The 27853-nt window shown below is 52.4% G+C and overlaps 1 protein-coding gene across 10 annotated transcripts in view; it reads right to left on the bottom strand.

Annotated features, from left to right (window-relative positions):
- The window catches only part of DLG4 (discs large MAGUK scaffold protein 4), a 133063-nt gene that overhangs the window by 8487 nt on the left and 96723 nt on the right, over positions 1-27853 (bottom strand). For 8 of the 10 annotated variants that reach the window (XM_072977205.2, XM_072977207.2, XM_072977208.2 and 5 more), the window contains 13 exons: positions 14558-14611; positions 14346-14396; positions 14068-14192; positions 12695-12864; positions 11748-11884; positions 9162-9306; positions 8008-8146; positions 7019-7175; positions 6473-6575; positions 5064-5178; positions 3671-3847; positions 1113-1149; positions 242-269 (listed from right to left, as the gene is read on the bottom strand). In XM_072977205.2, the coding sequence (XP_072833306.1) occupies positions 242-269; positions 1113-1149; positions 3671-3847; positions 5064-5178; positions 6473-6575; positions 7019-7175; positions 8008-8146; positions 9162-9306; positions 11748-11884; positions 12695-12864; positions 14068-14192; positions 14346-14396; positions 14558-14611 (1438 nt within the window). Of the gene's footprint in view, positions 1-241; positions 270-1112; positions 1150-3670; positions 3848-5063; positions 5179-6472; positions 6576-7018; positions 7176-8007; positions 8147-9161; positions 9307-11747; positions 11885-12694; positions 12865-14067; positions 14193-14345; positions 14397-14557; positions 14612-18005; positions 18043-25692; positions 25813-27853 lie in introns of those variants that run through there. The other 2 variants (XM_072977213.2, XM_072977216.2) reach the window with 2 other exon arrangements.

Here is a 27853-nt window from a genome sequence, read left to right as displayed (position 1 = left end):
CCGACCCACGGCCTCTTCTGGCCAGCCGTGGAAAGCAACGGTTCAGCTAAGTGGCTCCGAAGGGCAGTCCGACAGGACCCCGGCCAGCGGGCAAAGGGAATCCCAGGCGTGGAAATATATTCACCAGTAGGTTGAGAGAGAGAGAAAAAAGGAAAGCCAAAGGCCCAGAAAAGACAGACAGACAGACAGACAGAGAGAGAGAGAGAGAGAGAGAGAGAGAGAGAGAGAGAGAGAGACCCACCTTGAGAGCCTGATCCTGGCACCCGATCCTGGAGAGGGAAAGAAGCAAGAATGAGGAGAAGCCAGGAAAAGAAAGAGAGAGAAAAAGAGGCAGCAGACCAAGGGAAACAGAAAACCTACAGAAATGCCATCAAGGCACCCACCCACCCCCGTCCACACACAAACACTCACACCTGGCTACATCGGGTCCAGTGGCTCACACTACTTTACGGGAGGCTGGACGTCCAGAGGAGAGGGTTTCCTCTGTGTTAGACGTAGCAGCTTCTTACTGGCGAAGGGCAGAGGTGGCTGGGGAGGATGGGCATTGGAATCTAACCCATCTGGACGGCCTCGGGCTGGTGAAGGTAGAGGCACAGCATCCTACGTAGGTCCCCAGCCCCCTCCTCGTGATCGAGAAGCATCAAAGCACCTTACGCCAAATAACCCACGCAAAATGTCTTTCATGCACACAGGATGGAGAATCCAGCCAAATTCGGAAATTTTGGCCTTTCGGAACATCTTGCCTGCAGACCTACACCCGTGTTACTTGCACACAGGCACAAAACAATCTCAAAGTTAACGCCATCCGTGTCTTGCATGTGGACGTTGCCATGGGACGTCCAGGACAAGAAAGCTCGCCTGGGGTTCGAGCCCTTCGAGGAAAACCTGGGCCTTTATTCTGCCCCCCCAACCCTGCGCTCTCCTGATCTTTTCTGCGGTCCCAATCCTCTGCACAGAGGGAGCTCCCACTTCTGCTGTGGCCGGGACAGCCCAGCAGAGGGTGTGGGCGAGAGGGCGAATCCTGCGTCTGCACGGGGGCCCCCTTGTATTCCTCCCTTTTAAGCACGCACCAGGAGGGGGGGGAAAGGGAGCTTTCGGAATCTTTCGCTTACTTTTGCTTTTAGTCTTGTCCATTCCCTTCGCTCCACCCTGCAGGAGAGAGAGAGAGAGAGATGCCCAAACAACAAGAGAGAGAAAGAGAGAGATCATGAGGCTAGAGGTGTCACCGGGTGGCCAAAAGATCCCATCCTAGATCCTTCTAGAACAGGGGTCCTCCACTTTGTGTTCCCAGATGTTCCTGGAGTAGAGCCATGGTGCTTATCCCTGCCAAGGTCACCTGCCCGTGCCACCAGATCCCTCCCAGGCCATGCTCCTCCCGGGGGGGGCACTCTGATGTTGGCCCGGGCTTCATCTACAAGGTTGGGCCTTCTTCATGATGGCCACCAGCTCCCTGGAGCCAGCTCCCGGTGGGGATACCCCAGGTCCTTCCCTCCCAACATCTATCAGAATAATATGCCTCTTGTTAATTCTTGTTGCTTTTTTAATCATTTATTTAAAATCTCATCGTTCTCTTTATTTAATCATACTGCAAATCACCCAGAAGAGTGCATTGCAGTAATGGGATGGTATCCATCCATCCATCCATCCATCCATCCATCCATCCATCCATCCATCCATCCATCCATCCATCCATCCATCCATCCATCCATCCATCCTTCCTTCCTTCCTTCCTTCCTTCCTTCCATCCATCCATCCATCCATCCTTCCATCCATCCTTCCTTCCATCCATCCATCCTTCCTTTTCCATCCATCCATCCATCCATCCATCCATCCATCCATCCATCCATCCATCCATCCATCCATCCATCCATCCATCCATCCATCCATCCATCCATCCATCCATCCATCCATCCATCCATCCTATCAGAAATCCTGGCCAGGCACAGTGGAGAAGGCTTCTGAGAGTTTTACTCCAAGAATATCTGGGGACCCAAGGGTGGGAACCACTGCCCTAAATCATGCTAAACAAGGGTCGCTTTGAGGTGCTGCCTGTCACGTGAGGTGACCCCTGCAGAACCCGTACAGGCAAGGAATGACCACACGGCAGCTCTCGTGACCCTGTTCAGCATGATCTAGACGGATCTTTGGGAGAAGGAAGCCTCTCCTTTCTGAAAATCGATAAGCGGCTTGCTGGCTGTCCCTCAGGTGAAGCCGCAAAATAGTCTCGAGAAATGGAAATCTCCCTTTGCGCTTGTCTTTGCAGGAGAAAGGAAAGGAACCTTTGCATTTCTTTCAGTTGTTACTTGACCTTCTGGGGATGTTTTGAAAGGGTTCTCTTTTTACAGCTTTTTCAAAGCATCTCTGATGCACCGTGTCAGTTAGCAAGAATGAAAAATAAAGGGTGTATACTCATTGTTTTTAGCTTTAAATGTTGTCTTTCAATTATGTAAGCCCCTTTGGGTTCTTTTTTAAGGACAAAGGCAGGGTAAAAATATTTTAAGTAAATAAAATAAGGAAATGGAAAGCCTTGTTTCTCTTTGCCTTTAAATGAAGGGAAACGAGAAGTTCTGTTACTTTGGAGCGGAAGCAAGAGAAAGAAAAAGCTTCCCCTTTCTTTTTCACTGGTGCGGACACAGTGCATCAGCAATGCTTAAAAAAAAAACCAAAACCACAACACACCCCACCTTTTCACAGAATTGTTGATCCCTTAGCCACAATTAAAAAGAAATGGAAAAAGGTGAACAGAATGGAAACCTTCCATTTCAAAAAGATCATGGAAGCCATTTCAGCAAAGAGACAGCCACGCAGGCACTTTGGTTCGATCCCAGCAATCACCACCTGCTGGAATCAAACCAAACAGAGCAAGCCAAACTGCACCAAAAAACAAAACACACACAAAAAAACCCAACACACACAGGAGTCCCGGACAGGAGCCCAAAAAAAAGGTTCAGGTCGGCATCAGTAAGCGATAGACTGATTTGCAACAGTGCGCACGTTGTGTGGTCAGCAGGAGAAGGAGCAAACCAGCCCATTCCCCAAACTGAAGCAACGTATGGGGCAAACGTGCAAATCTGATCACACCCGGAGATAAGAGCTCAGAAGCAGACTGAGGATGCTGGGCCCCTTTGGAAGGTCCAGGGACCATTTCCTCACACGCTCTGTTTCACCTGCAAACCCTGGCAGTCCCTCCTGGCAAAGCTGGAAGTGGCTGCCGATTTCCTGAAAACCTTCTCTTCGGCTGCTTTAGAATGGAACCTTCCCCTGCAGCTTGTTTTAGAGAAGACCCCCTGGCCCGTGGAGGGTCGTCGAGGTGTAATTCTCCTGGTTTTTTGTGTGTGCTTTTCAAAATGACTTAGCAATTTTTTTAATGAATTAATTTAATTTAATTTATTTGTTTCATATAGGATCACCCCGCCTTTCTCCTTAAAAGGCCTCGACCCTTAATGGACATTATTTAAAAGCTGAAAGCAGTGGAGTGCGCAATTAAAAAAAAAATTAAACAAGCGCTACATTCCGAGAAAGGCTTTGGGGGACTCGGCGAAAATGACACTTCTCGGGCCCGTGTGCGGGTGGTGCGGTTCCCACCCTTGCCAAAAGTGGTGGGGGTGGGGTTTATCCTTCTTTCGAATGAATCGCATACTTCCCCCCACCCACCCTGCAGCCCCTTTACCGTCTCTTGCTGGGGATAAAGCCGATCTCGTCGCTGTCGCCGTCCGGGTGGACGCGCCGCGCTTGCCACCACTCCTCGTCGGACGCATCGATGACGTGCAGGACGTCGCCGAAATGGAAGCTCAGTGCTTGGCTAAGGAAGCCGCAGTCCTTGGTCTTGTCGTAATCAAAGAGCGCCCTGCGTGGGGAGGAAGAGGGGGGGGTCACAGCAGGGCCCCCTTCCCTGGTTGACGTGGGCCGAGCCATCCCCACCTCACCCCGGCACCGCTGACAAGGACAACGGGCTTCCTTTCTTAGCCCTAAAGGTTCAGATACACCCTTGAGCAAAGCGGTTGGTTCACGGAGAGCGGGGGCTCTCCAGAGGTGTTGGCTGTGCACTGATGGGAGTTGTAGTCCCACCGCCTCTGGAAAGCACCGGTGTGGGGCAGGCTGGAGGAGGAGCCCACCGGATGCTTCTGGAACGGGGAAATCCCTTGTAAACACAGAGGAATAAGTGGTGCACAGGGAGGATGAACTCACTGGGACGCCTGGGGATGGACTACAAATTCAATCATCCCCTTAATTTTCGCTGCATTTTTTTTAAAAAGACAAGACATGGACCAGAGTAACGATCAGGAAGCAATTGGTCATTTAGAAAGATTACAAGTCTAGCCGATGGGCTAAATTCAGGCAAGGTTCAATCCTCTATATGTTGCCGGACTGCAAAACCCAGCGTTCTTCACCAGTCACTAGGTCTGATGGGAACTGTAATCCCAGCAACATTTAAAGAGGCACACCTGACACACGAAGGCCTGGCCTGTACGTTTCAGGTTAAGAAACAAGATTTTTTTTTAAAAAAAGGTTGGTGTACATTAAAACACTCAGCGATGTCTACGGAAGGAGGTTTATTATCCTTGGAGGTCTGCAAGTTTGTGCTGCAGTCAAAGACTCTGCTCACAACCCGAGTTTGATCCCAATGGGGTCGAGCAGCCGGCCCACGGTTGACTCCATCCTCCATCCTTCCAAGATTGGTAAGCTGAGGACCCAGTTTGCTGGGGGAGCTACGTGTGGCCTGCGTAATTAAACTGCAAATCGCCCGGAGAGAGCTTCAAGTGCTACGGGGCAGTAGATAAGCAGCCCACGTTGCTTTGTTTTGCTTGTTTCCAGACTACCACTGAAACAAGAGATAGTGCTGGAAGATGAGACCCTCGGGGCAGGGGAAAGCAAGGAACATTTTATAGAGCACTCCTTCGTAGGGCTGCCAGAAGTCAGAGATGAACAACAATGGAAATAAGGTGTCCAGAGGGGCATTGGGTGGCTGCCCCCCGGCACATGGCCTGCCCCCTGCCCAACCCATCCTAGTGGACAAAGGCAGGTGGGCAACCTCTTTGGGGAGAAGGCAGCGGTGATCTCACCGGATGTAGAATCCTCTCTTGGGATTACTCCGCAGTGAAGCCGTCCCTGAGCCCAAACTGCTGTTCATCAGCTGTTCCCGGAGGTCGTGGATCTTGGCCTCGAAGCGGCTGTACTCTGCACGGTGAGGGGAAGAGGAAGAGGAGGAGAGGCGGATCATGGCCACTCTGTTTCACTCCCTGAATCACACCCCCCGTTCATGGAGCCCCCCCAAACATAATTTCCCTCTCAATGCCCATCATTTCCCTCTCATCCCTCAATTATACAAGCCCCGGAGAATCTCACTCGCTCCCCCCTCCAACCAGTCAGCCCCATTCCTCTAGGGCAGGGGTTCCCAACTATGGGGGGAACCCCCCCCCAAGGTGTTCTTGGACTGCAACGCCCAGAGGCTGTGCTGGCTGGGGATTCTGGGAGTTGCAACCCAAGAGCCTCCCAGGGCCCCAGGTTGGGAACGATGGATCAAGAACCCACATTTTCCTCCCTGGCAGGAACCCCCAGACACCCACCCCTCTTTCCCTCGTCCCTCTCAGGGAGAATCATCCCCTTCTCCCCCTTATCCTTCCCCACCAAAGAACTCCCTTGTCGGCTCTTCCTCAAGGAGCGTTTTCGGCTTCCCCTCGGGAAACCCGCCCGTCTCCCCACATGTGGAGGAGCCCAGCTCTCTGCTCTTTTCCGCCCCACAGCCTCACCAGTTCAGGCTGGTTTCTGGCTCCCCCTCACCCCCCCCGCCCATCCGAAACGCCCTCTAGTTCCCCCACAGAACTGAGACCGGGAGCCAGGGCTACACGGTGGTTAGTTGGCACACCCGCCGAGGACTCTAGAGACCCGAGTTCAAATCCCCCACCTTGGCTGTGAAACTAACTCGGGTTCTCTCCAGCCTGACCGACCTCAAAGCATCGCCCGTCTGAGAGCAGATAGTTTGGAAAAAAAGATCTCATTCTTTCCCTCGAGTGGGTGACAGGGAAGAGGGAAGAGAAACGGAACCAATAAATAAATCAAGACTCCGCCCGTCTGTAAACTAAGGGCTTCCTGACGCCCTAGGCATGAACTGCTATGGAACGGGTGTTGTATTTTCTTTTTCTTTTCTTTTTTCTTCTCTGTTACTGATACTTCTCTTCCATCTCTCCTGCACTTGGCTCGCCTCCTCCTCCTCTTCTCCTCTTTAGGAGGGACAAATTTCTTCAAAGTCCCCCCAGGGATTCCCCAGTCAGTCCCAGTCTGATTATTGCAACACCAAGGCCACCGTGGACCGTTCCCTTCCAAGCCTGGGAATACCAATCAAGTGTGGGATTTCCCGTAAGCAATCCCAATCCCTCTTCATCTGGCTAAATTTCTTTCTTCCTTTCTTTCAGGGAAGGCAAAATCCCTCAGCCAGCCCCTCCCTCGCGCCTCTGCGCCCACGGGTACGCACCCTCCGGCTTATACTGTGCAATGATGGTGACCGTCTGCCCGGCGTTCTTCAGCGCAATGGCCGCTTGCTCGTGTGTCGCGTTCCTAAGATCCACACCATTGACCTGGAAAGGGAGGCGAGCATGGTAACGTTAGAGTAGGACTCCCATATCTGTATGGGACTGGCTCCAAGGCTCTCCCCCCCCCCATGGATACTGAAAACCGTGGGTAGCAAATGCTATAAACAGCATGGTAAAAGGGGGGGGGGGGGGAAATAATGTTCACATGCATTACCAGAACTCGCCACTAGAAGGCACCAAAGAAGAATACAGTACATATCGCAGTCTCTAGTGCTCCTCCCAGTGGCCAGTTCCAGTAATACATGTGAAAATAATTTTTCCTGAAGTTTTTTCTTTTAATAATTTCAGACCACGGATAAGTGAATCCACAGATACTGATTGCACAGATCTGAGAGTCCTACTGTATTCACACAGCCCGGCAAAGCGCAGGCTGGCTGTTTTTTTCCACCAGCGATTGGCCGAAGCAGGGATGACAGAAAGGCACCTACCGAGAGGATCTGGTCTCCCTTCCGGAGTTCTCCACTGAGGTCAGCCGGTCCCCCGGCCAGGATGAAGGAAATGAAGATCCCTTCCCCATCTTCGCCCCCCACGATGTTGAAGCCCAGCCCTGTGGAGCCGCGGTGAATGACGATCCGGCGTGGTTCCCTGGACACAGAGAGAAGAGGAGACAGACAGGAAGAGAAACTGAGGAGGAGCCGGACTAGAATTCGTTAGAACAAAGGACAATAATAATAGCAATTGCTGTTTTCAATGATATAGCGCTCCGAGCACTCTCTCTCGAGTGGTTCGCAACATCGTCATGCAAACAAAACATTGCTCCCCCGTGAGCTGGGTGCTCGGTTTAACGACCTCAGAAGGACGGACGGCTGAGTCAAACTTGAGCCAGCTACCTGAGCCCACGAGGATACAACTGCACGCTGCCGAGCCAGTTTTGACCTACGGCAACCCTTTCTTGCGTTTTTCAGGTAGAAAATACTCAGAAGCCATTTGCCCTTCCCTTTTCTGGGGAGACTGTGGGATCGTACAGCTTGACTGTGGGACCACACAGGCTGGTTCTTCTGAGAGGCAGAGTTGGAGGAACCGAAGCCCCCACCCTCTTCCGGACTCACTGAGTTGCAGATAATGCATCTTTTAGGAGAAACGTATCTTTTGAATGTGCCTTAAATGCATCTTCCACCATGTCAAAAAAAACCCCCCAAACTTCAGCCATGCTTTGCACCTTGTTATTTAAAATATAAAATCAGGGCCTGGGGGTGGGAGTGATAACGGAATTTAGACAGGAGTAAAGGGAAGAGAGAGAAGAAGACTCACATACCCTTCATCCGCTGAGGGAGAGAAACAGCAAGAGCAATACAGGCCAGAAGATGGAGAGAGCATTTGATGGGGCCAATTGAACAGGAACAGAGAGGGCAGCCGGGAGGAGATGCTGCGGCGCCCAGAGGGGAGGAGCAAGCTGGGCCGGAGGGGCGGAGCTTACCTGGGTATGTCCTCCTCCCCCATCAGCTCCTTCGGGATGGGAGAGTACCTCCGTGGGGAGGTGGGGGTCATGGCTTGGGGGTACTCGCTGCCCAGGTAGCTCTGGTGACCAATTTCGTTGTCCAGGTGTTGGGAGTAAGCTGCCAAAGAAAGAGATGAAAAGGAACGGATGAAACAGACAGGAGGGAACGTGCCCGGGAGCCCGGGCTGAACGGACATTTTGCACCGAGTTCGAAACGACGATCTACAATGGCAAGAGGCAAAACGGAGGAAGGCTCTCACCGACGATTTCTTAGTCGTTGTGGAAGAGGTTTGTCGTTTCTTTTTTTAAAAAAGGGAAACTGTGTCCTCGTCCATCGGGCAAAATCGAAAGAGATAAAAGAAAACAAAGGCAAAAACACGTGGACCCTTAAAGACTAACTACTCTTAACAGGGCCCTTTTAATCACCCTCTAAAAGTAACCCCAGACTGACAGTAGCTGTAACAGTGAACACAGGACTATAAAATTCAGAAATGTGTTTCAACACTGCATTCATGCTGGAATAATCTGGTTCTAACTGGGTTTTAAGATCCTCAAGGGAAGACCTTCTTTCAGTCCCACCACCTTCGCAGGTGCATCTGGTGGGACCCGGGAGAGGGCCTTTTCCGTGGCTGCTGCTTTAGACTCTGGAACTCCCTCCCACTGGAGGCCAGCCTGGTCCCATCTTTGCTGTCCTTCCGCAACCAGATAAAAGACCGTTCTCTTAGTGAATAATCGTCCAGAAGAGGTTTTAAAACGAGGTGGTTTGCCTTTTGCTGCTTCCAGCTCATTTAGTAACACTTTTAACCTAACCATTTAAATATAATCTTACTCATTCTTTTAAAATATTGGCATAATTCATGATTTCAGCTTTAATACTGCCTTTTCATGACGTAAGCTGCCCTGGATCCTTTTTAAGGAGAAAAAGAGAGGGCAATATATATATATATATATTTAAAATCAATGAAATAAATTCTAGACTCTCCTCTCCCACCCCAAAATTCATGTGTGGCTCCAGTTTGTGTGTGTGTGTGTTTTTAATCCTCCTTTTCAGGATTTCTACCACTCTCAAGCTGATGAGCATGGATCCACGCATGCCCTGGGGCAGAAGGATGAGTCAGGAACCCCTCACTCACAGGAAGTGATGTCGGGCGGGGCGTATGAATCGTTCAGGTAGACATTGGTGGGCTTGGCCACCTTCAGGTAGACCACGTCGTACGTGTTCTTCAAGGCCGCCACGGCGTCTTCGTGCATGACGTCTTCTAAACTCACGTTGTTCACCTAGAGGAAGAAACGAGAGACGACTTTCGTACATTTCTGGTCAGCTCTGCAGTTTAGGCATCTGGTATTGGAGCCAGAGGGGCTGGACTGGATGATCCCACAGGGTCCCTTCCAGCTCCATCGTTCTAATAGCGTTCTATTATCACAGGGCTGCTTCATCCAGAGAGTTGGCAGCAAACAACCCCGCAGATGAGCCACGGATTGGAACCCCCCACCCTCCAAACCACCCTGCGTCACCAACCGCTCCCTATAGGAAGGGAAGAAGATCTGGGAGTCAAATCTTCCCAGCCGACGGCTCGAGCGTGTGAATAAACACAGGCAAAAAAATATCGAAGCGGTGTCTCTCCTACACCCTCAGCCAGGATTCTCTGCAAAAAACATCGATGCTGGGGAAAGCAGAAGGCAGCAGGAAAAGAGGGAGATACGAGATAGGTTGACTCCCTGAAAGAAGCCCCAGGCTTGAATTTACAAGGGCTGAGCCGGGCTGTTAAAGATAGGACATTCTGGGGGAATTGGTCCTTTGTAGGTAAGCTATCTCTGACCATCCAGATGTTCTTCTGCTACAACGGCAATCAGCCCCGGGTAGCCTGGCCGACAGGGAGGGGTTATGGGAGTGGCAGTGCCGGAACCACTCAGCAAGACATCATCCCCTTGCATTGATCCGAGTTCCATTAATGTATTTTATCAGGGACGGATACAGTCTTGGTTCAACAAAAAAAAACAACCAGCAGATTTTTCTAAGATATAAATCAGTCGATCTCAAGCCAGAGAAGCTGTTTGGCTGTCCTGGATTACACCTCCCAGCATCCCCAGCCCGTATAGCTGTTGGCTGCGGGGTGAGAGGAGTTGTAATTCAACACAACTGGAGAGAGCCAGCTTCTTTCGGTAGAAAGGAAATCACCCCTCGGATGCTACCAGTGGGGTTTGGTAGACTGGCTCCATTAAATGCTGTGGGGCAGAAGGAGGGGAAACTTCAAGGGGTCTGTGATCCGAACAGGCCAAACCTGAATCTTGGAGACCTACATCCATCCCTAACCCCACTCAACCCCAAAATATTTTTCTTTAAAAAAAATTAAAGCAAACAAAAAACACCTCTCTACTACCATCTGGTGTCGAAAAAAAATATTGCAATTTTTGGAGGATGACTTTGGCCAACATTGCTTCCCATGTTCTCTCTAGAAAACACAAGGGAACTTTCCAAGCCAATTAAAAAAGCTGGAGGGCGTTAAGGCCTGGGGGAGGGCTGCTTTTGGGGATCACGTGCTATCATTGAACGAGCGAGATCCACCATAAATATAATCCCAGCAGGATGAAGAATTTCACTGAGACCCAAAAAACTGGGACAGCTAAATGTTTACGGCGCAGAACGAACCTGACACATGGGATTGCCGAGAATAACTCGGACTCAAAGTCAAAATGAAGATCCAACCTAGTTGTTAGCTTTCAGAGCTGCTGTGAACTCTCTGTGCATCGTTCCAACCGAAATTCGCATTTGCCAGGATCCCAGTTACCCAGACTTCGGAGTTCATGTCACGAACCAAAGATTGGCAGATTTTACTTTGGCGCCGTGCTAGAATGAGGCTGTTTGGCTTAAATAACTTGCCGGGTCCTGACCTAAGTACATATTTTTATATGCCTAAATGAAATCTCACAATACAGGGCAGGGGATAAACATCGTAAATAAAAAACAAATACAATAAAAAATTTACAAAAGCCTACTGTGATTCCCCCCCTTTTTTTTACAGTTTTCCTTTTTAATTTATTTTACTGTTTCAATATTACATTTTCCTATACAGTGGTGCCTTGCTAGACAGTTACCCCGCATGACAGTTTTCTCGCTAGACATTGACTTTTTGCGATCGCTATAGCGATCCGCAAAACAGTGATTCCTATGGGGGAATTTCGCTGGACAATGTTTGGTCCCTGCTTCGCAAACCGATTTTTGCTAGATGACGATTTTGACAGCTCCCTCTGCGCTCGCAAAACAGGTGTTTTCGGGACCTAAGCTTCACAAGACAGCAATTTAAACAGCTGATCGGCGGTTCGCAAAGTGGCTTTCCTATGGCCGGTCTTCGCTAGACAACGATGATTCTTCCCCATTGGAACGCATTAAACAGGTTTCAATGCATTCCAGTGGGGAAATGCTTTTCGCTAGACGATGATTTCGCTAAACAGCAATTTCAGTGGAACGGATTATCATCGTCTAGTGAGGCACCACTGTATGTTTCATTGCACTGCCATTTGGGGTGTCTTCCCATCTTACAGAACATTAGTTTTTTGCCAGAGAGACACGCTCGTCCTTAATAGGTGTTCCGCACCGGCCTCTGTCCATGACCTGATGGACCCATTTCGACCTCTGCTCCCTTTCTGGTCACACACACACACAGCCTGGCCCGACAGTCCATCGTCCAAAGCCTCGGATCGGCTCCGCCCATCCTTACCGCCAGGATCTTGTCTCCAATCTGCAGCCGCCCATCCTTGTGGGCCGCACCCCCCTCGATGATTTTGGTGACGTAGATACTGTTGTCCCCGGGGATGTGCTGGTTGCCGACGCCGCCCGCAATGCTGAAGCCCAGACCTGGAGGAGGAAGATGGAAAGACGGAAATCACGAGAGAATCTTGAAGGTGGAAAGCGGAAGGGCGGAGCCTTGGGAAGAGGGCGGGGCTTATTCTCCAGTGGGAGGGGTTTACAAAGGGACGCTATTCCCTCCCCATGAAGGAGGGAGGGAGGGCTTGCCAGAAGGAGGGGGCCAGTCAAGTGAGGTGGGTTTTCTGCATGATAACAGGCACAGGCAAGGGATAATATTTTGGACTACAACTGCCAGAATCCACCAGCCAGCACTGGCTGGTAGTCATGCTGAGGGGATTCTGGGTAGGGTACTAAAAAAAGAGAGGAAGGTTTCCAAGCTCTGCTGGTTAATAGTGGGGTTTTCCTAGAGAAGAATTCTCTTTAAGAGCATAAAGATTTAAAAATGGCTCTGTGCTCGATCAGGTTAGTCCTGTAAAAAGCATCTTTCTCCATCTATTCCTGGCACGTGGGATTCAGGGGTACACAATTCCTCTACATGGAGGCTCACTGTGTAGGTTTTCCTAGCAGAAGATCTGACAGCACCTCTTATAAGAGGCAGGATGGAGCCAGACGGGAGATGGCTAGACCTCAGGAGGATCCCTGAAAGTAGTTTAGTTCTTTCACCAAAAAGAGGTAAAACCTCCTTAATTCGGGGCCATCCAGATGTGCTAAGCATATCACCACTGTTACTGGCTGGGGGGGTGATGGGTGTTGTAGTCCAGCACACCTGGAGGACCCAGGATGGTGGAGGTGTTGAGGCTGAGAGCTTCCAGTGCAGTTTCTCGGAAATCACTCAAGCGCGCGCGCACACGCTCCCACCTTTGGGGCCCTTGATGAGCTTGATCTCCATCATCTTCTCGGCCAGAGGTTTCCTGCGCATGACGTAGAGACGCACGATGGAGCCGGCCTCCTTCAACGCCTCCACGGCCGTGCTGTGCGTCACCTCCCTCACGTCCACGTCGTTCACGAAGAGGATGCTGTCGTTCACCCTGCCGCGGAAGGTAGATCAGAGAAGACCTTCTTAGCCTCAGGTGGGCTAAAACCGGGGGTTTGGGGCATGGAAGGCAGGCAGGCAAGGGGAACTACAGAAAAAGGAGCCCACCTCTGCTAGCTCACCGTAGTCCTCTGCTTGTGGGGACTAAGGGTCCCTGATACCCTAGAAAATTAATTCCCTGGCCTTATTAGTTAAACTCTTGCTCCCTAGCAAAATACCAAGAAGCTGCCCAATCAATCAATCAACCAACCAACCAACCAACCAACCAACCAACCAACCAACCAACCAACCAACCAACCAACCAACCAACCAACCAACCAACCAACCAACCAACCAACCAACCAACCAACCAACCAACCAACCAACATTTCTGTATTGCCTTTCCTCGTGGGAGATCAAGGGGATACACATGGCTGTCCTCCTCTTCCCAGCTACCCTATAAGGCAGGCCAGGATGAAAGACAAGCATTGCCTCAGGGGGCATCAAATATGTTTCCTGGCTTATTGGAGATGACAGCTTGGATTTCCAAACTCGCAGCCCACAAGCCGGACAGCAGTTGGATCCCTAGGGAAGGTTAGCATCAGCTGCCACCTGGCAACTGAAGATGGTATTGCAGGCTATAGAAACGTTAAAATCAATCAATTATATTTTGGAAACAAAATTATCCAGACTGCATCTACCCTAGGATCACTAATTCTCAATTTTCCAGTTTTTGCTGCGTAGGGCCACCTTGTTTTGCAGTTATGTAAGGAAAGACACACATTGTCTATTATTATTGCTGTCCTTCATAGGTAAAATGATAATTACACTGTCAGAGATCTGGTTCTCCATAGTAGATTGTGAGGCTCTCAAGCAGAGAAAGGCATTTCCCATAAGATCCTGCCTGTTCCGTTTAGACCGAGGTACTAAGAGGAACAGATTCTAAATCCTTCCACGTACAAAGCAGATACAAAACTAAAAAAGGTACACACCGAGGACCGGACCTGTCCTTCTGGCAAAGGGGATGATCGCCATAGGCCGCATCTATCACCCCGTCCCGATTATTGCTCTCTCGCCACGGCCTTGGACTACAGATCCCATCACCCACGTGTGGCTGTGGGGAGTGATGGGAAATGTAGTCCGAAACATCCCGAGGGCGCCAGCTTGTCGGGAAGCTGCCTTACATTTAAAAAAAATATTTTAAAAAAAAGCCTGTTACCTAAGCCTTCCGTCCTGAGCAGCAGCTCCCCCGGGAATGATTTTGGTAATGAAGATGCTGGGATCGTCCCCGACGTGGGGGTTGTCAGTGCCGCCGGCGATACTGAACCCCAAACCAGAGTTACCCTGGAAGAGAAAAAGAGCCCCATCCCGCCCCACCGAAACAAGAGAAGTTGAATCGCGGCAGAAACCTCAATGCAAACCTTGTTTTTGGCATCGGGGGACCCCCATCCCTCCCTCCCACCTCCTGCTCCCTGGATCCCCGGATCCGGGACCTACCCGTTCTAGTGTTATCTCCTCGTATTCCATTTCACCTTCCGTTCCATTTACCTGCCGAGAGAGAGAGAGAGAAGGGGAGAGGGGAAACCGTCGGTACTAGGGTCTTCGTAAAGACGGAGCAACTCCAGACGTGATTTAGGGGGGAAATTGAAATGAGGACCGTGTGCCGGGAAGGGAAGCAAAAGAGGATATGCAGAGAGAAAGGAACTCACATAAGCTGGTGCTTCTAAGGTATCTGTGTTGACGATTACCGGTGGGGAATTAGCCTAGGGAAAAAAACAGAGAGAGAGAGAGAGAGAGAGAGAGAGAGAGAATGATATGGCTAACCAAATCCCAAAGCAATCCCTCTTAACCATTACAAGGCTGATACCCCGCAGACAGAAAAACCTGACCCCAGGTGGGAAAAACAACAAGCAGCTGGTCCTTCTGAGCCTCTTCTTAGATGTCCTCCCAGGAAGGCAGAGGCTAAAGGCTTCACCCATTCTCCGGCCCCCCATCCACCCCCCCCATGTTCTCATTGGAGGCTTTGCAACCACACCTCGAAGATGGCTGAGCCTGGAAGCTTCAGGGTAAAGCATGACAGGTCGGTATGGAGACCACTGAACCACACTGCCTATGGGGCAGAAATTCCCTCCGACATGTACATACACACCACTGGGGCTTTGCCAGGTTCAGTTCTGTGGGGCTGGAACAGGACAATGTTCCTCCCAGAGCCCGCCAACACCACCACTTCAAAAGCCCCCCTCCTGGGGTTTGTATTCAACAGACCCTTTTTAAAAATCCCATCACTTTCTTAGCCTAAAAAACTCTGCCCTCAAAGAAGGGCGGGCAGAAGGTAAATCTGAGCTGAGCCAGGCAATTTCTGGGTCCTCTGAAGCAGAAGGGGGGAAAAAAGGGTCCGGTCCCCAGATATAATGCCAGTCTTGATGGAGTGATTTCCGATGTCGCCTTGAAGAGGCCATCAAAATGAAGAAATCTCAGGATGGATCCAGAAGAGTTTTTTCAAGGGGCTTTCAAGAGAGCTACAGTCCATTCTGGTGCTCAGAAAAAAAAATTCTGGGCCGATAATTTTTCAATTCTAAAGGTATATATATATGCACCAGTCTTGGCTTGCTTAGGGTGCGTAGTCCCAGTGGACGGATTAGGGGGGTCTTCTTCCTGGAAACCCCAAATCCCCTGTACGGGACAATTGACCCCACTCCCCATAACAGGATGGAAGGTCGAGCGCCTCCCTTGATCCCCGAACCTTATTTCTCTGGCACTCGATCCACCTGAGAATTCACAGATAGGGCAGGACAAAGAGGGGCTCAGAGTTTTTCCCCCCTGGTTTTAAAAGCATCGAAGGGGAGATGATATGGGGTGAAATTGAGGTCACCGGAAGAGTGACCAAGAGGACATCCCAAATTTGCAAGCTGTGATACAGAAATATGATCTTAGGGGGCAGCCCACTTTGCTTCCAGGTGGAACTCCAAAATCTTCCCCATTTCACAGGTGTTAAAACAGAGGTTTCGCGTCCAAGGAAGGCTGAAACCAGCTTCGCACCCCATCTCGATTTTCATTCTCTCCCCCCCCCCATTATTGTTCTTCCACCTCCTCCATCCGCCGACGATGGTAACCACAGCAACACCATGGAAACAACATCTGCCTGGGATGGGGGGGCGCAAGGTTACTGTGACAACCATCGTTCAAGAGACTCTGGGGTGGAGGCAGCCCCCCCCCGCGCCCCTGCAAGAGACCACTCACCCCCTCCCAGCATCCTTTGGGACAAATGGGGGGGGGAAAGAGAGAGGAAAGGGTCCAGGGGTGCGCGCGGAGAGGCAAAATTATTCGGGAACTAGAGTGCCAGGTGTAGACAGAAAGCAAAGAGGAGAGCCGATTTGGAGGTGGGGAAGAAAAGGTTGATGTATGTCAACCCTCTTGGCACACTCCAGATGGGTCAGACTGCAATCCCCATCACCTCCCAAGATGATGGGGCTGCAGTCCCACCTGTCCAGAGACTATCAGGTTGGGGAAGGAGGTGCTGTAGCCACAGAACGATCTATTCAGCCAAGGAAATGGTCCATATACTTCTACGAATACTGGGGCTTCCTCTCCAGCTTTACCCAAAAGGACTCCAGAAGGGGCCCCTCGGGCCGTTACCCCAAAGGAGGAACAGAAAGGGAACCATAAAATCCTGCTTCAAACTGAGCCGCCAGACCCCGCTGCCGGGGGGGTGGGTGGGTTGCCAATCAACACGGCAGTCTTCAGGGTGCCACATGATTCTTCGTCTCCCTTTGTCGCCACAGGGCGAACAGGGCTCCTGCCTTCTCCCTTAAGGTCTCACTTCTCCGAGAGCGGCAGGGAAAGGTGCAACCGGATCGGACGCAAATCTTAAGCAAGACTCACAGAAGCACGCCGTTGGAAGGGGCCTCTAAGGTCATCCAGTCCACCTCCTGGGCTCCAAGCCAAAACAGATCTGAGCGATGGTTGCCTAATTCTATCCGCTGACCAGCCACCTCTTTTCCCAACCCCGTTCCCCCGATACAGAGGTCGGGAGAAGCTCCGAAACTTCCATTGTTAGACTACAATCCCCATGTTGTGCCCTGGGGGATTCTGGGCATGACCGTCGGGAAAAAAAGCAATTCCCCAAATTCTCAGATAGACTGTTGCCATCCCTGGAGGATGCACACGGCTATCCTTTCTTGACCAGCCCTAGCCTCAAATTCCAGGGGAAAAAAGCCGTCTGGCTGAACAGTGCCTGCAAAATCTTTTCCAAAGCTTGTTAAGGTTGCCTTAGGATTTATTTCTCTCCAGGCTGGGAGCTGGATTTCCAAAATAAAACCAAACCCACCCACCCGGTCCTAAGAAGCGGAGCTTGTCATGGCCTACCGTTGTATTTCAGAATTAGCCTCGCTTTCTCCAGCAGGCCCGTTTCCACCTGTCTCAATCCTAAAACACTTGGTGATGCAAACCTCCAGTTTTCCTGAATACAGATGTGGTTGGGAACAGGGAGAGCATCCTGCCATTCAGAGTCTGTTCCCTGCTCCCTGGCCTTGCCAAGGATCTATTTAAGTTCTGTTCCTCCCCCCCCCACACACACACACACCTCCCTGTGGGTCCCATCTGTTCTGAAACAGCCTGAAATATTAACTCAGCCGTGCAAAAGGCAGGCAGGACGGATCTAAGGAAACTGAACAGGAGAGGGGGGGGGGAAACGAGAATTAGGAAGGTGCAAACACTTTCCCTCCTGGAACCTGGAGCCTTCCCCCCCCGCACCCCAAACTCCCAGGGAAGCCCCTCAGGTCACGAAACAGAGACATGCCCCCCTCCCCACCTTTTTCTCCTGCCCCCTTCGACTAGCTCAGGGGTCGCCTGCCAGCCTTCTCCGGCACGCTCGACTGCCACCGGATTTCCCTGGCAACGTCAGAAGCTTGGCCTCTCCTCTGCAAATTTTCATGACCGCCGTGCTCGGGCAGAAGAGTGCCAGCAAGGGACCCTGGCAAAAGGACATGCTCCGGGCGCATGCACGCCCTTCCCTCGTCTGCCACCCTCACGGCCAGGGCTGCCAAGCGATGGAGGAGGAGAAGGAGGGCTGGAAAAGGCACCCGGGCACTTTGGCCAGGGGACGGGAAGGGTAGAGGAGAACAGAGGAGCCAGGCATCCTGGCACTCAACCACCCACCTGCTTTTTCCAGAGAAGCAAAGCCTGGCTCCTTCCATTGCCTAGCAAAGAGTCTCCTCTCCGTCCTCCCTTCCTTCCTGGCTAAGGGACCCAGGAGTCCTGGCCACTGGCTCGTTTGCAGCCTGACCTACTTCTGCCCCTCCACCCAAGACAACCCAGGATCCCTGCGTGCTTTTCCCCTTTGCCCACCGCGCCCAGATTCACAGTCATCCGATGGCTCTGGAGAGAAGCCGGCCATCTTTGTTCCGGGCTCCACGCCTCCCCCCCCCCGACAGAAGGGACAAAAATGGGCAATCAATTAATTTTTTTTTAATTGGGTGGTGAGGCCTCTGGAAGTAGGAACAAGAGCCAAATGAGGCTGAGGGGGGGGGGGAGGAGGAGCGGCTGAAATTAACCCCTGGGGATGCCCGCCTCTAGCAGCGGGTGAGCGGGCACATTAGAGCACAAGGGGGGGGAGGCTCTGAAGGCCAGGCGCAAGGAACGGGAGGTGGCCCAGGACGCCTGGGTCCCTTTGGGGAAAGGGGGGCAGCGCCAGGGGGTGGCAAGCCAGGCCCCAACTCTCGCCTTTCCCGGGGTCCGTGGCATTACAGGCAGCAGCGGGCACGCTCGGAGAAGGAGGGAGGGAGGGCTTGGCACACGGGGGCTCTGTCAGGTTAGCAGCTGTGTGTAGGTGGGTGGGCGGAGGCGGAAGGGAAGGGACTGTGTGGGAGCAGGTCTTTGCAAAGACAGGCCCGCCTGCATGGCACCGGGTGATCTCCCCGCGCGTGTTCCTCTCCAAGCAGCACCCATGTGTTGGCATGAGAGGCAGAGAGAGACGGAGAGCGTGTTTTGGAAGGAACACTTTAGCGCCTGCCTGCCTTCGGGCAGAGAACAGGGCAACCGAGCTGGTTTCATCGCCACAGGCTCCATCTGCACCCCGGGGAGAGCACGGCACACGTGACGTTCAGTGCAAACACGGCTGTGTGAGTGAGCAGCCTGCCTTCCCTCTCTCCTGACGCGCGCGCAGCTCTGCAAGTGAGTTCGATCGCACCCGTCCGAAGGGCAGTGGGGCAATAACACCCTGTAAACGGGACACTCCTTCCGCACCCCTTAAAAGCTGCACTGATGTGGAATCAAAACCCACTCATTGTGGGAATCTCTGCGGGCTCTCCTTCTCTCTCCAAAGAAGCAAGCTGCTAGTCCCTAATGATGTTATCTGTGGCCAGGTTGGCATTCGCTTTATAGAGCTTTGAAAGCTCTATATTTAAGGAGTAGTTCGGCCAGTGCCGGGACAGGGTGGGGCTGCGGGTTAAACCGCAGAAGCCTCTGTGCTGCAAGGTCGGAAGATGAGCCGTCGCAAGATCGAATCCACGCGACAGAGGGAGCTCCCGTTGCTTGTCCTAGCTCCTGCCAACCTAGCCGTTCGAAAGCATGTAAAAATGTGAGTAAATAAATAGGGATCACCTCGGTGGGAAGGTCACGGCGTTCCGTGTCTAGTCGCGCTGGCCACATGACCACGGAAAACTGTCTACGGACAAACGGGGATGAGCACCACGCCCTAGAGTCGGACACGACTGGACTAAATCTCAAGAACCTTTACCTTTACCTTGGCCACAGCCACCCCACCCCCGCCACTGAGTTTCCACAGCTGAGGAGAGATTCGAACACAGGTCTCCAGAGTTCCCTAGGGTCGTCTGTCAGTCCACCCACCACATTACACCATATATCTACGGACAGAGACTGAATCTTCTCCAATCAGGGGCCCTGACCTGCCATAATCCTGTGGAGGAATAAACGCTGTGCTCCTTCTCATGATTAGCAGGAGCAAAATAAATGATGCGAAAAACATGCAAATCAACTTCAATCTGCATACATTAAGCGGGCCATTTCAGCTCTCCTTGGCGCGCGGAGTGGCAGAGAGACAAGAGTCCAGTCCTGGCTCTTAAGGGCACGCACTGTTCCTGTCCAGATGCCTAGAAGCGGGTGGGTGAGCATGCATGCATGCGTGTGTGTGTGTGTGTGAGAGAGAGAGAGAGACAGAGGGGAAGGGAGAAATGGGTTGCATAGGGAAGCCCAAATCTATGCATGCATGCAATCCATCCATAAAATTGTGGATGACACACGAAAATAAATGTTTTACTCCTGGAGTCCTCAGAAGGTGCAGACCCAGATAATTCAGGCCATTCACCTTCCCAAGGCAGGAAGCACAAGACATATCACTGCCAAATGACTGGAAGTAAGCAAAGCACATGCACATGCATGCACACACATCCAGAGACACACATATCCCTTCTCACAGCAAGCGCCTGCATTACTAAAGAGGCCACGACTCCCTGCCCTGCTCGTGATGCGCACTGCACCAACGCAGCACACTCCACGATGGCAAGACGCACCACACAGGGTGCTGAGGCTGAACATAGGCAGCCCTGGCGCAGCTTGGAAACTGGCGGCTGCAGAAAGGGAGTGCATGCATGCGCGCCCATGCGCACCCATGAACCCACAGCCCCAAAGTATACTGACGGTTCTGCCAAGCCTGTACAAACTGCATCGCAAGAACCCACAAGGAAATGCCCACCCATGCGCCACCGGCAGTCTGCACACCAGGTGGGGCGATGCCGTCCTTCTGGGTAAGGAGGCCAAGAAGAGGACTCGTGGGCACATGGAGACGCCAGGCGGGAGGGGGGCACGCTCTGTGGAAGAGCATAACCCATTGCCAGTCTTTCCTGTGTGTGCGCGCGCGCACACAGGCACACGAAAGTCTACACTGAGTAAAAAACCACATACTTGCCCGATTAAGTTTAGGCTGGACTGAGCAAGCAAAGACTGGAAGTGATGGGTGACGGGGGGGGTGTTCTTTTTATGGGGCCACAAGATTTTGCATCACACCAGTGCAACCGCACACAAGTACGACAGTAAAAGAACATCTAGCCCCCACCCTCAAAAATAGAAATAGAAATGCACCCAATAAAAAAATTAGAGCACTGACAGGAAAGCCTAGGCAATAATAATAATAATAATAATAATAATAATAATAATAATAATAATAATAATAATAATAATAATAATAATAATAATAATAATAATAATAATAATAATAGGAGATGTCAGAGTTAAAGATAAAGAATTGGAAAAAACTAACAAAATACAGAGACCTGGCAATCAAAACTTCTCACTTGTGGATGAAACGGATTTCTGTGGTTCCTGTAGTCATTGGGGCTTTGGCAACAATATCAAGAAATTTCACACAGCGCTATAAGCAGCTGAAGATCTCAGAAATCTTGGTTAAAACTTGTATCTGTTATAGAATACCAGTAAATGTTTTTATAATTTTGATTGACTGTGCCCGGTATTTTTTAATAATAATTCAAACATGGCACGCTTGTACGTATGCTGCTATAATGTACCATCAAGTTATTTCTGAATTATGATGACCCTCTTAAGGAGACAAGTCAAGGAATGGTTCGGCATGCTATACCCTCTAGGACGTTTCTGTGGCCCAGCAAAGATTCGAACTCAGACCCCCTGAGTCCTAGTCTGATGTTCTATCCACTCCCCCACACCGGCTCATGCACACTCCCACGAGATGTACTCCTTATCACTTCTTCCAGGGGGAAAAGCCCCAATGCTAAGAGATATCCAGACCCTTTTGATTTGTAAGAAAAACGAAAACTGACGGGCGAGCCAGCCAGCCGGGAATCTTTTTCATCACTGCTACATCTGAGAGTAAAAAGTCGGACACGACTTAACGACTAAACAGCAATGACAACCGCACGCGGAGGCCGCTAGCTTGCCAGGAAGAGGAGACGGCAGATACGAAGAGAAGCACACTTTGCACATGCTCAAAGGTACTGTCGGTTTTCATTCCTCCCCCAAGAGCAGCATTTGGAAACGGGAGGCCAGCAGACTCAAAAGAGCGACCGGGCGGGCAGGGGGGACTTTTTTCAGCAAAGCACTTGACCTGCTCAGACGGAGGTCAGAGGTGGGAGACCCCGACTTTTCATCCCCCCCCCAATCCGGAGGGACAAGGGGGTGCCCGGCAAATTGGGAGGGGGGCCCACGTCCAGACCCTCAACGCCACCGTCCCGGCAGCCCAAAGCCGGCGAAGGGAACCAGGCTGGCGAGACCTGCCTTTCCACCCGCCCTGCCATCGCGGGACGCTCTGTCCTGTTTCGCGCGGCCCCCCGCCCGCCCGCCAGCCGCCCACCTTGGGCTTCTCCTGGGAGCTGTTCTTTTTAAGGATTCCTCTCGCAGCCCACTTTCCCTTCAAAGATAAGGAGAGCAGCCGGGCGGGCGGGCGGGCGGGAGACAGTAAATTCGCTCTGCTTCCTACCAAGGCTGGGCATGAATTATTTACAGCCGCTAACGAGGCTGCCTTGTTCCCTTCCGCTGGCATGACAACTTTCATCCCATTAATTTTATTTTATTATTTTATTTTTATTTTTTTTAGGAGACTCTCCTGGTTTATTCTCTTCCCCCCCCCCATCCCTTCCCCGTGCTGAGGCTGCTGATAGAGGGGGATATCTAAGAGGACACCATAGTCAGGGGTGCGACGTCGGATCCCTGGGTCCTTAAAAAAAGAAAGAAAGAAAGGCGAGGCAAGCTGCCAACTGTCGCTGCCTCTAAGGAGCTAGTCCTCATTGAGGTGGCCGACTCGGATTCGGGCTCTACTGTCGTAGGAGGCGTGGGCACTGCCAAAGAATGGTCCCCTGACCTGAAAGGTGGTTGGAGGGGGGGGGTGAACATCAAGTAGCACACCCAGTTTAAAAACCAGTCCAGAATCCAGAGTCATGTTGCTGCACCTAGACTCTGGAACTCCCTGCCACTGGAGGCCAGTCTGGCCTCATCTTGGCTGTCCTTCTGCAAGCAGGCGAAGACCTTTCTCTTCAGGCAAACTTTTCCCTAAGTGAACGGCTGCCCGAGTGTGAGGTTATTATTTTTTTAATGGATTGTTTTCCCTTGTTGCTTTCAATCTGTTCTTTGGTGTTGCTTCTGTTTACCGTCTTTTAGCGTTGTATTTGCTTGATCCTTTTTAGCATTTGTATACTTAATTGGTTTGGTTTGGTTTTTGCTTTTAAATATTGTCTTTTAACGATTTAAGCCGCCTGGGTTCCACTTTAAGGAGAACGACAGGGTAAAAAAAAAATGCAAATAAATACATTTATTTAAGCAGAAAAATAGAGCGTCTCCACAATTTAGCTTTAGGAATGTGCATTACGCTTTTCACCCTACTTTCCCTGAGACCTCAGGATGGTGCACACAGCCCAACCCGTTTGTTTCACTTCACAGGAACCCTGCGAGGTAGGCTAAGCAGAGAAAAAGAGAGAGGCAGAGAGAAAATGGGGAGGGGTTCAAGGTGAGTCGTGGTGCATAAGGAACTGGAACCAATGCTTCTCTGGGACATCATCAGGAGTTCTATCTCCTGCCAGGTCATGTTGGCTGGGGGACGATGGGAGCCGGAGTCTGAGACCTCTGGAGGATTGCCAGGTTCCAGAAGCCACCTCTATCCGGCGGTTGGTCTGGGCTACTGCACCGAAGCGACCAACATGAATTTGACCCAACTCCGGGAGGCAGTGGAAGACAGGAGGGCCTGGTGTGCTCTCTGGTCCATGGGGTCACGAAGAGTCGGACACGACTTAACGACTAAACAACAATGACAGCCACACTGAGACAGAGAAAAGTCTTTCACACCAGCTGCTCCCGGCAAGGGGCTTCTGCCACTGAGTTCTTTCCTGCCCTTTTCCATGTCTCCTGATTCCTGAAGCCATTCCCAGTAAGGCTCAACGCTCTCCTTTCTACTCTCCAGAAGGGAGTCTCTTGACGAAGCCACAGACATTCTGGCCAAACTTGGAAACGCCAAGAACCAGTACAGTATTTTTTAAAAAGCATTTGGGGTTAAGAGGGATTTGAGGCAGAGCAGCCGCAGGGCTGATCTCAAACCTCAAACCCTTCCCTGACAGTGTGGGCCTGGGAGGGGGGTCTTTCCAGGGATGCCCCCCCTTCCTCCTCCAGGATCCGGTCCCGGCTGGCTGGCCAACTGGGCGAGACAGGATCTCTCTAGAAGACTCTCCGGCCAAGACTGAAGGCAAGCGTTGCCATTGAAGCCGAAAGCGATGCACAGTCTGAGATCTCATGGGAGAGGCGACTTGATGAATGTTCTTAACGAAGGGTGCGCAGAGGTGGGATGTGGGGGGGCTGAGCTGTGACACCCGTCATGGGAAAGGTGGGAAGGTTCAAAGGGGACCATGTGGGGAGGGGGGAAGAAGGGGGAAGAGAGAGAGGGTGCAGAGATCCATACAAAACCGGAAAGCATGAAAAGAAAGGGGGTGGGTGGGGAAAGAGGGAGGGGGTGGAATACCAGGATGCTGCTTCCCCCCCTCCCTGCAAGGATCTGAAGAACACAATAAACATTGTTCAGGAACTCAAGTCATGTCCGTCCCGCTGCTTCATGCTCCCATTCATAAGTCAAAAGCCCTTACAGTATAAACACTGACGCCATCGGCCGATGAAGCTGACGCACGCGGGGCCCCCACCCTGATCCACGCCTGCGCGCACGGGCATACACACACAGAGAGATATAGACACACACACACATATAGATATACACACACACACTCGCCCCCCCCCACGCCCCCAGAGGCAACCCAAAGATCATCAACCTCTTCCCCCCCCCCGAATCAACTTCCAAAAGGATCCCCAGCCACTTTAGGGGGTTTCCTCAGAGCCCCTCGGAGAAATTTTGGGGGAGAGGGGAGAGTCTGTTGAAACACCCCCCCCATGCTCATCTCAACCTCGGTGCTTCCTGACCCCCAAACCTTCGCCCCCCCGAAGGACCCCCCCCAAAAAAACATGCTAGCCCTACACAGGACTCCCACCTCCGAGAGTCCACAATCCCAAAGGGTCTCCACCACCAAGACCCTCCCCAAAAAAACTCCATCCCAGTTATAGGGCCCTAGACATTTCCACCTGTCCCCCATGTTTGGGGTCTGAGTTCCGACGGCCTGGCCCTGGAGGTTTGGGGGACCCTGGAGTCTTTCCCTTGGGGGGGTTAGACATTAAGGATCGGGCCCTCAGTGGGTCAGGGAGATGGGTGGACCGAAGGAAGGCCTCTGCTTTGCTGGATTCCCCCCCCCCAAAAAAATATACACATACACCCCTTGCTGCCCCATCCTATACACCTCGGAATCCCAGAGGTCCTACCTGCCTCTCACCCGCCCATCTTGCAAACCCAGAGCAAACCCCACACCTTTCCCATAAGTGCCTCTTCCCCCAGAGAACCGAGGCATTCGAGTTCCCACCTGGGGGGGGGGGCTTTCACTAGCACTTGCACCCCCACACCCAAACACACACCTTCTGGATTTTTCAGCCAGAGTGTCTGCCCGCCCCCCCCCCCCAACTATTGCCTTATGGACCCTCAATCCCCCCCCAGCCTTCCCGACTGGGCATACGTACCCCAAAATGCATGCCATGCTCCCCCCCCCACTGGGCTGTGCATCTCTGCCCCCCCCTTACGCGGATCTACTCCCCTTCCCCTCTTCTTGCACCCCCCCTCGAAGAACGAAAGGGAGCCGATGCCTCCCCTTCTGCCACCCCTAAAATGGGGTCACGCCTCGTCACCGTCCAGCACCCCCCCACCTCTTCCTTCCACTCAACCCTCCCAGCCGCCCCCAGGTTATAGGGGTGCATCGCCCCCCGCCCCCCCACCCCGTACCGTGAGAAGCTGCCGTTGCTTCTTGGCTTTACGAACGTTGTCGATGAAGCGTCGGCCCATCTTCTTGGCGTACCAGACGGACACAAACATGATGCCCGGGGGGGGGGGAGAGACTGGGGAGACACTGGGGGGGCGATCCTCACATGCCTAACCACTGCCCACCCACCCAAAACAAAATTGGAAAAGATAAAGCAACCTTCAATCTTCGGTCTCCAGAGCTGGAAGCAGGAATCTCTTATTTTAAAAAAAAAATGAAGGGGGGCTTTAAAAAAAGAATACTAATAACAATCAACCGCCCCCCCAAAAACAGCCCTCCTCCCCAAATCGGAGGAGGAAACAGGGGCGGTGGGGAGTCTGTGGGCCACCTCTGGGTGGTAGGGCTCCCCCCACCTCCGCCCGCCCAGCTCACTTGGTAGGGCAAAGCCCCCTCTTCGGGTGGGGTGGGGTGGGGTAAAAGTTCCCGACCCTTCCGTGGCCGGGGTCACGGGGCCCCCTGCCCCTCCTCAGTGCCCCCGCCCCGGCTGCCCTCCTGCATCCCTCCCTCGTCTGGCTCTCAGCATCCTCCTCCGGTCCTTCGCTCTCCTCCTGTCAGGTGGACAGGAAGGAAGGATGCAGGCAGGCAGGCAGGCAGGCGATGCCAGATTTCCCTCTCCCTCTTTCTGCTCCCCCCCCTTGGAAAAAAAAATGAAAAACCACCCGCCTGCCTGCCTGCCTCACGTTCCAGCCACTGGGCTCCCGGCGTGCTCAATGGGCCAGAAAGGATGCAATAAAAATAAAGAGGGGGGGGGCGGGAGAGAGAAAAAGAGAAGAAAGGAGGGAGGGAGGGAAAAGATGGACAGCCAGGTGGGATGGGAAATTTCCACCCTGGAAGGATGGGGGGGGGCAGCCAAAGGGAAGGGGCGCATGGGTCCTTCTGGAAAGGGGGGGGCAAAGACGAACAGATAGGCTCGGTCCCCCCCCCCACACACACACACACTGGGGTCAGGGCATCCCCCTCCCCTGCTTTTTGGCCTGGCTGGTCCTGCGGGATGGGGTTGTATGGGGGGGGAAGGAAGGACCAGACGGTAGCTGCTCTTCTTAAACCCCCCCATCAGACACTGGTGCCCCCCACCCCACCCCATCTTTCCAGAGTCTTTCTGCATCAGAAAGACTGGGGGGGGGAGCAAAGGAAGGAGGTGGGGGGACGTCTGTGAGGGGGCAGCCCTGGTGGTCTTGGATGGGGGAGAGGAAGGAAAAGGATGGGGGGGTTGGGAATAGGGGAATAAGGGGGGGGAGGTTAGGGTAGACACAATCTGGGGAGGGGGGACTCCTGATGGGGAGGAGGCCTCAGGGTGCCTGGCTTGTTGGGGGGGGGGAGGGGAAGGGGCAGGTACCCAAATAACAGAGAGCATTCTGGGAGCCCGGACGCCTGGGTCCTCCGGCAAGGGATGCCCAGGGAAGGGGGGGGGGTCTCAGAGGGACCTTTGGAGTCCCTAAAAAAAAAAGTTAAAATGGAAACCAAGGAGCTGGCCAGGACCGTGGGCGGGGTGGGCGGAAGAGGGAGGGGGGCTCGGACGCCTGGGTCCCTTGGGGGAAAGAGCCTGCAGGGTGGGTTCCCTCCTTGGGAGATCTGGGGCTTTTGGGGGGGGCTGACCCGTTGAGTCCCCCCAAAAAAAGCCCCAATCTGGAATTTTCCATCTGGAAAACCGAAATTTCAGCAAGTCAGAGGCAATGGGGGGGGAGGGGCAGGCACAGAACTCCTGGGTTCCTCTGGCGATCCGGGCCGCAACTGCCCAAAATGGCCACCAGGTGGCGCCCTTGCCCCACCACTGGGAGATCCTAGTAATACTGGGGGGGGGGGGAGAGAGATGCTTTCTTAAGTGGTGAAAGTGGGGTTGGGGGCGATTCTGGAAGTGAGGAAGGGGCGGAAAGGAAGGGGGAACGGGAAAGCCGTTGGCTAAGCCCCAAAGGGGAAGAAGGATGCTAAAGTCTGCTGCCGGAAGGAGGATTCTGGGGACTGCAGTCCAAAAAATTGAAACATTTCCAAGGTCCGAGAGTTATCCTAAAATATCATTATTCTGCAGCTTGCCCCTTTCCATGGAAAAAAACTCCTACGGATACTTTGGGAAAAGCAAAAGGGGGCAGGGAGGAAGCAGAGTCTTCCAGGGCAAAACATCGGCTA

The sequence above is a fragment of the Pogona vitticeps genome, chromosome 6 (genome assembly GCF_051106095.1).
Source record: "Pogona vitticeps strain Pit_001003342236 chromosome 6, PviZW2.1, whole genome shotgun sequence".
Lineage (NCBI taxonomy): Eukaryota > Metazoa > Chordata > Lepidosauria > Squamata > Agamidae > Pogona > Pogona vitticeps.
The sequence above is the reverse complement of the archived record's forward strand: the minus strand, read 5'-3'. Positions and strand labels throughout refer to the sequence as shown.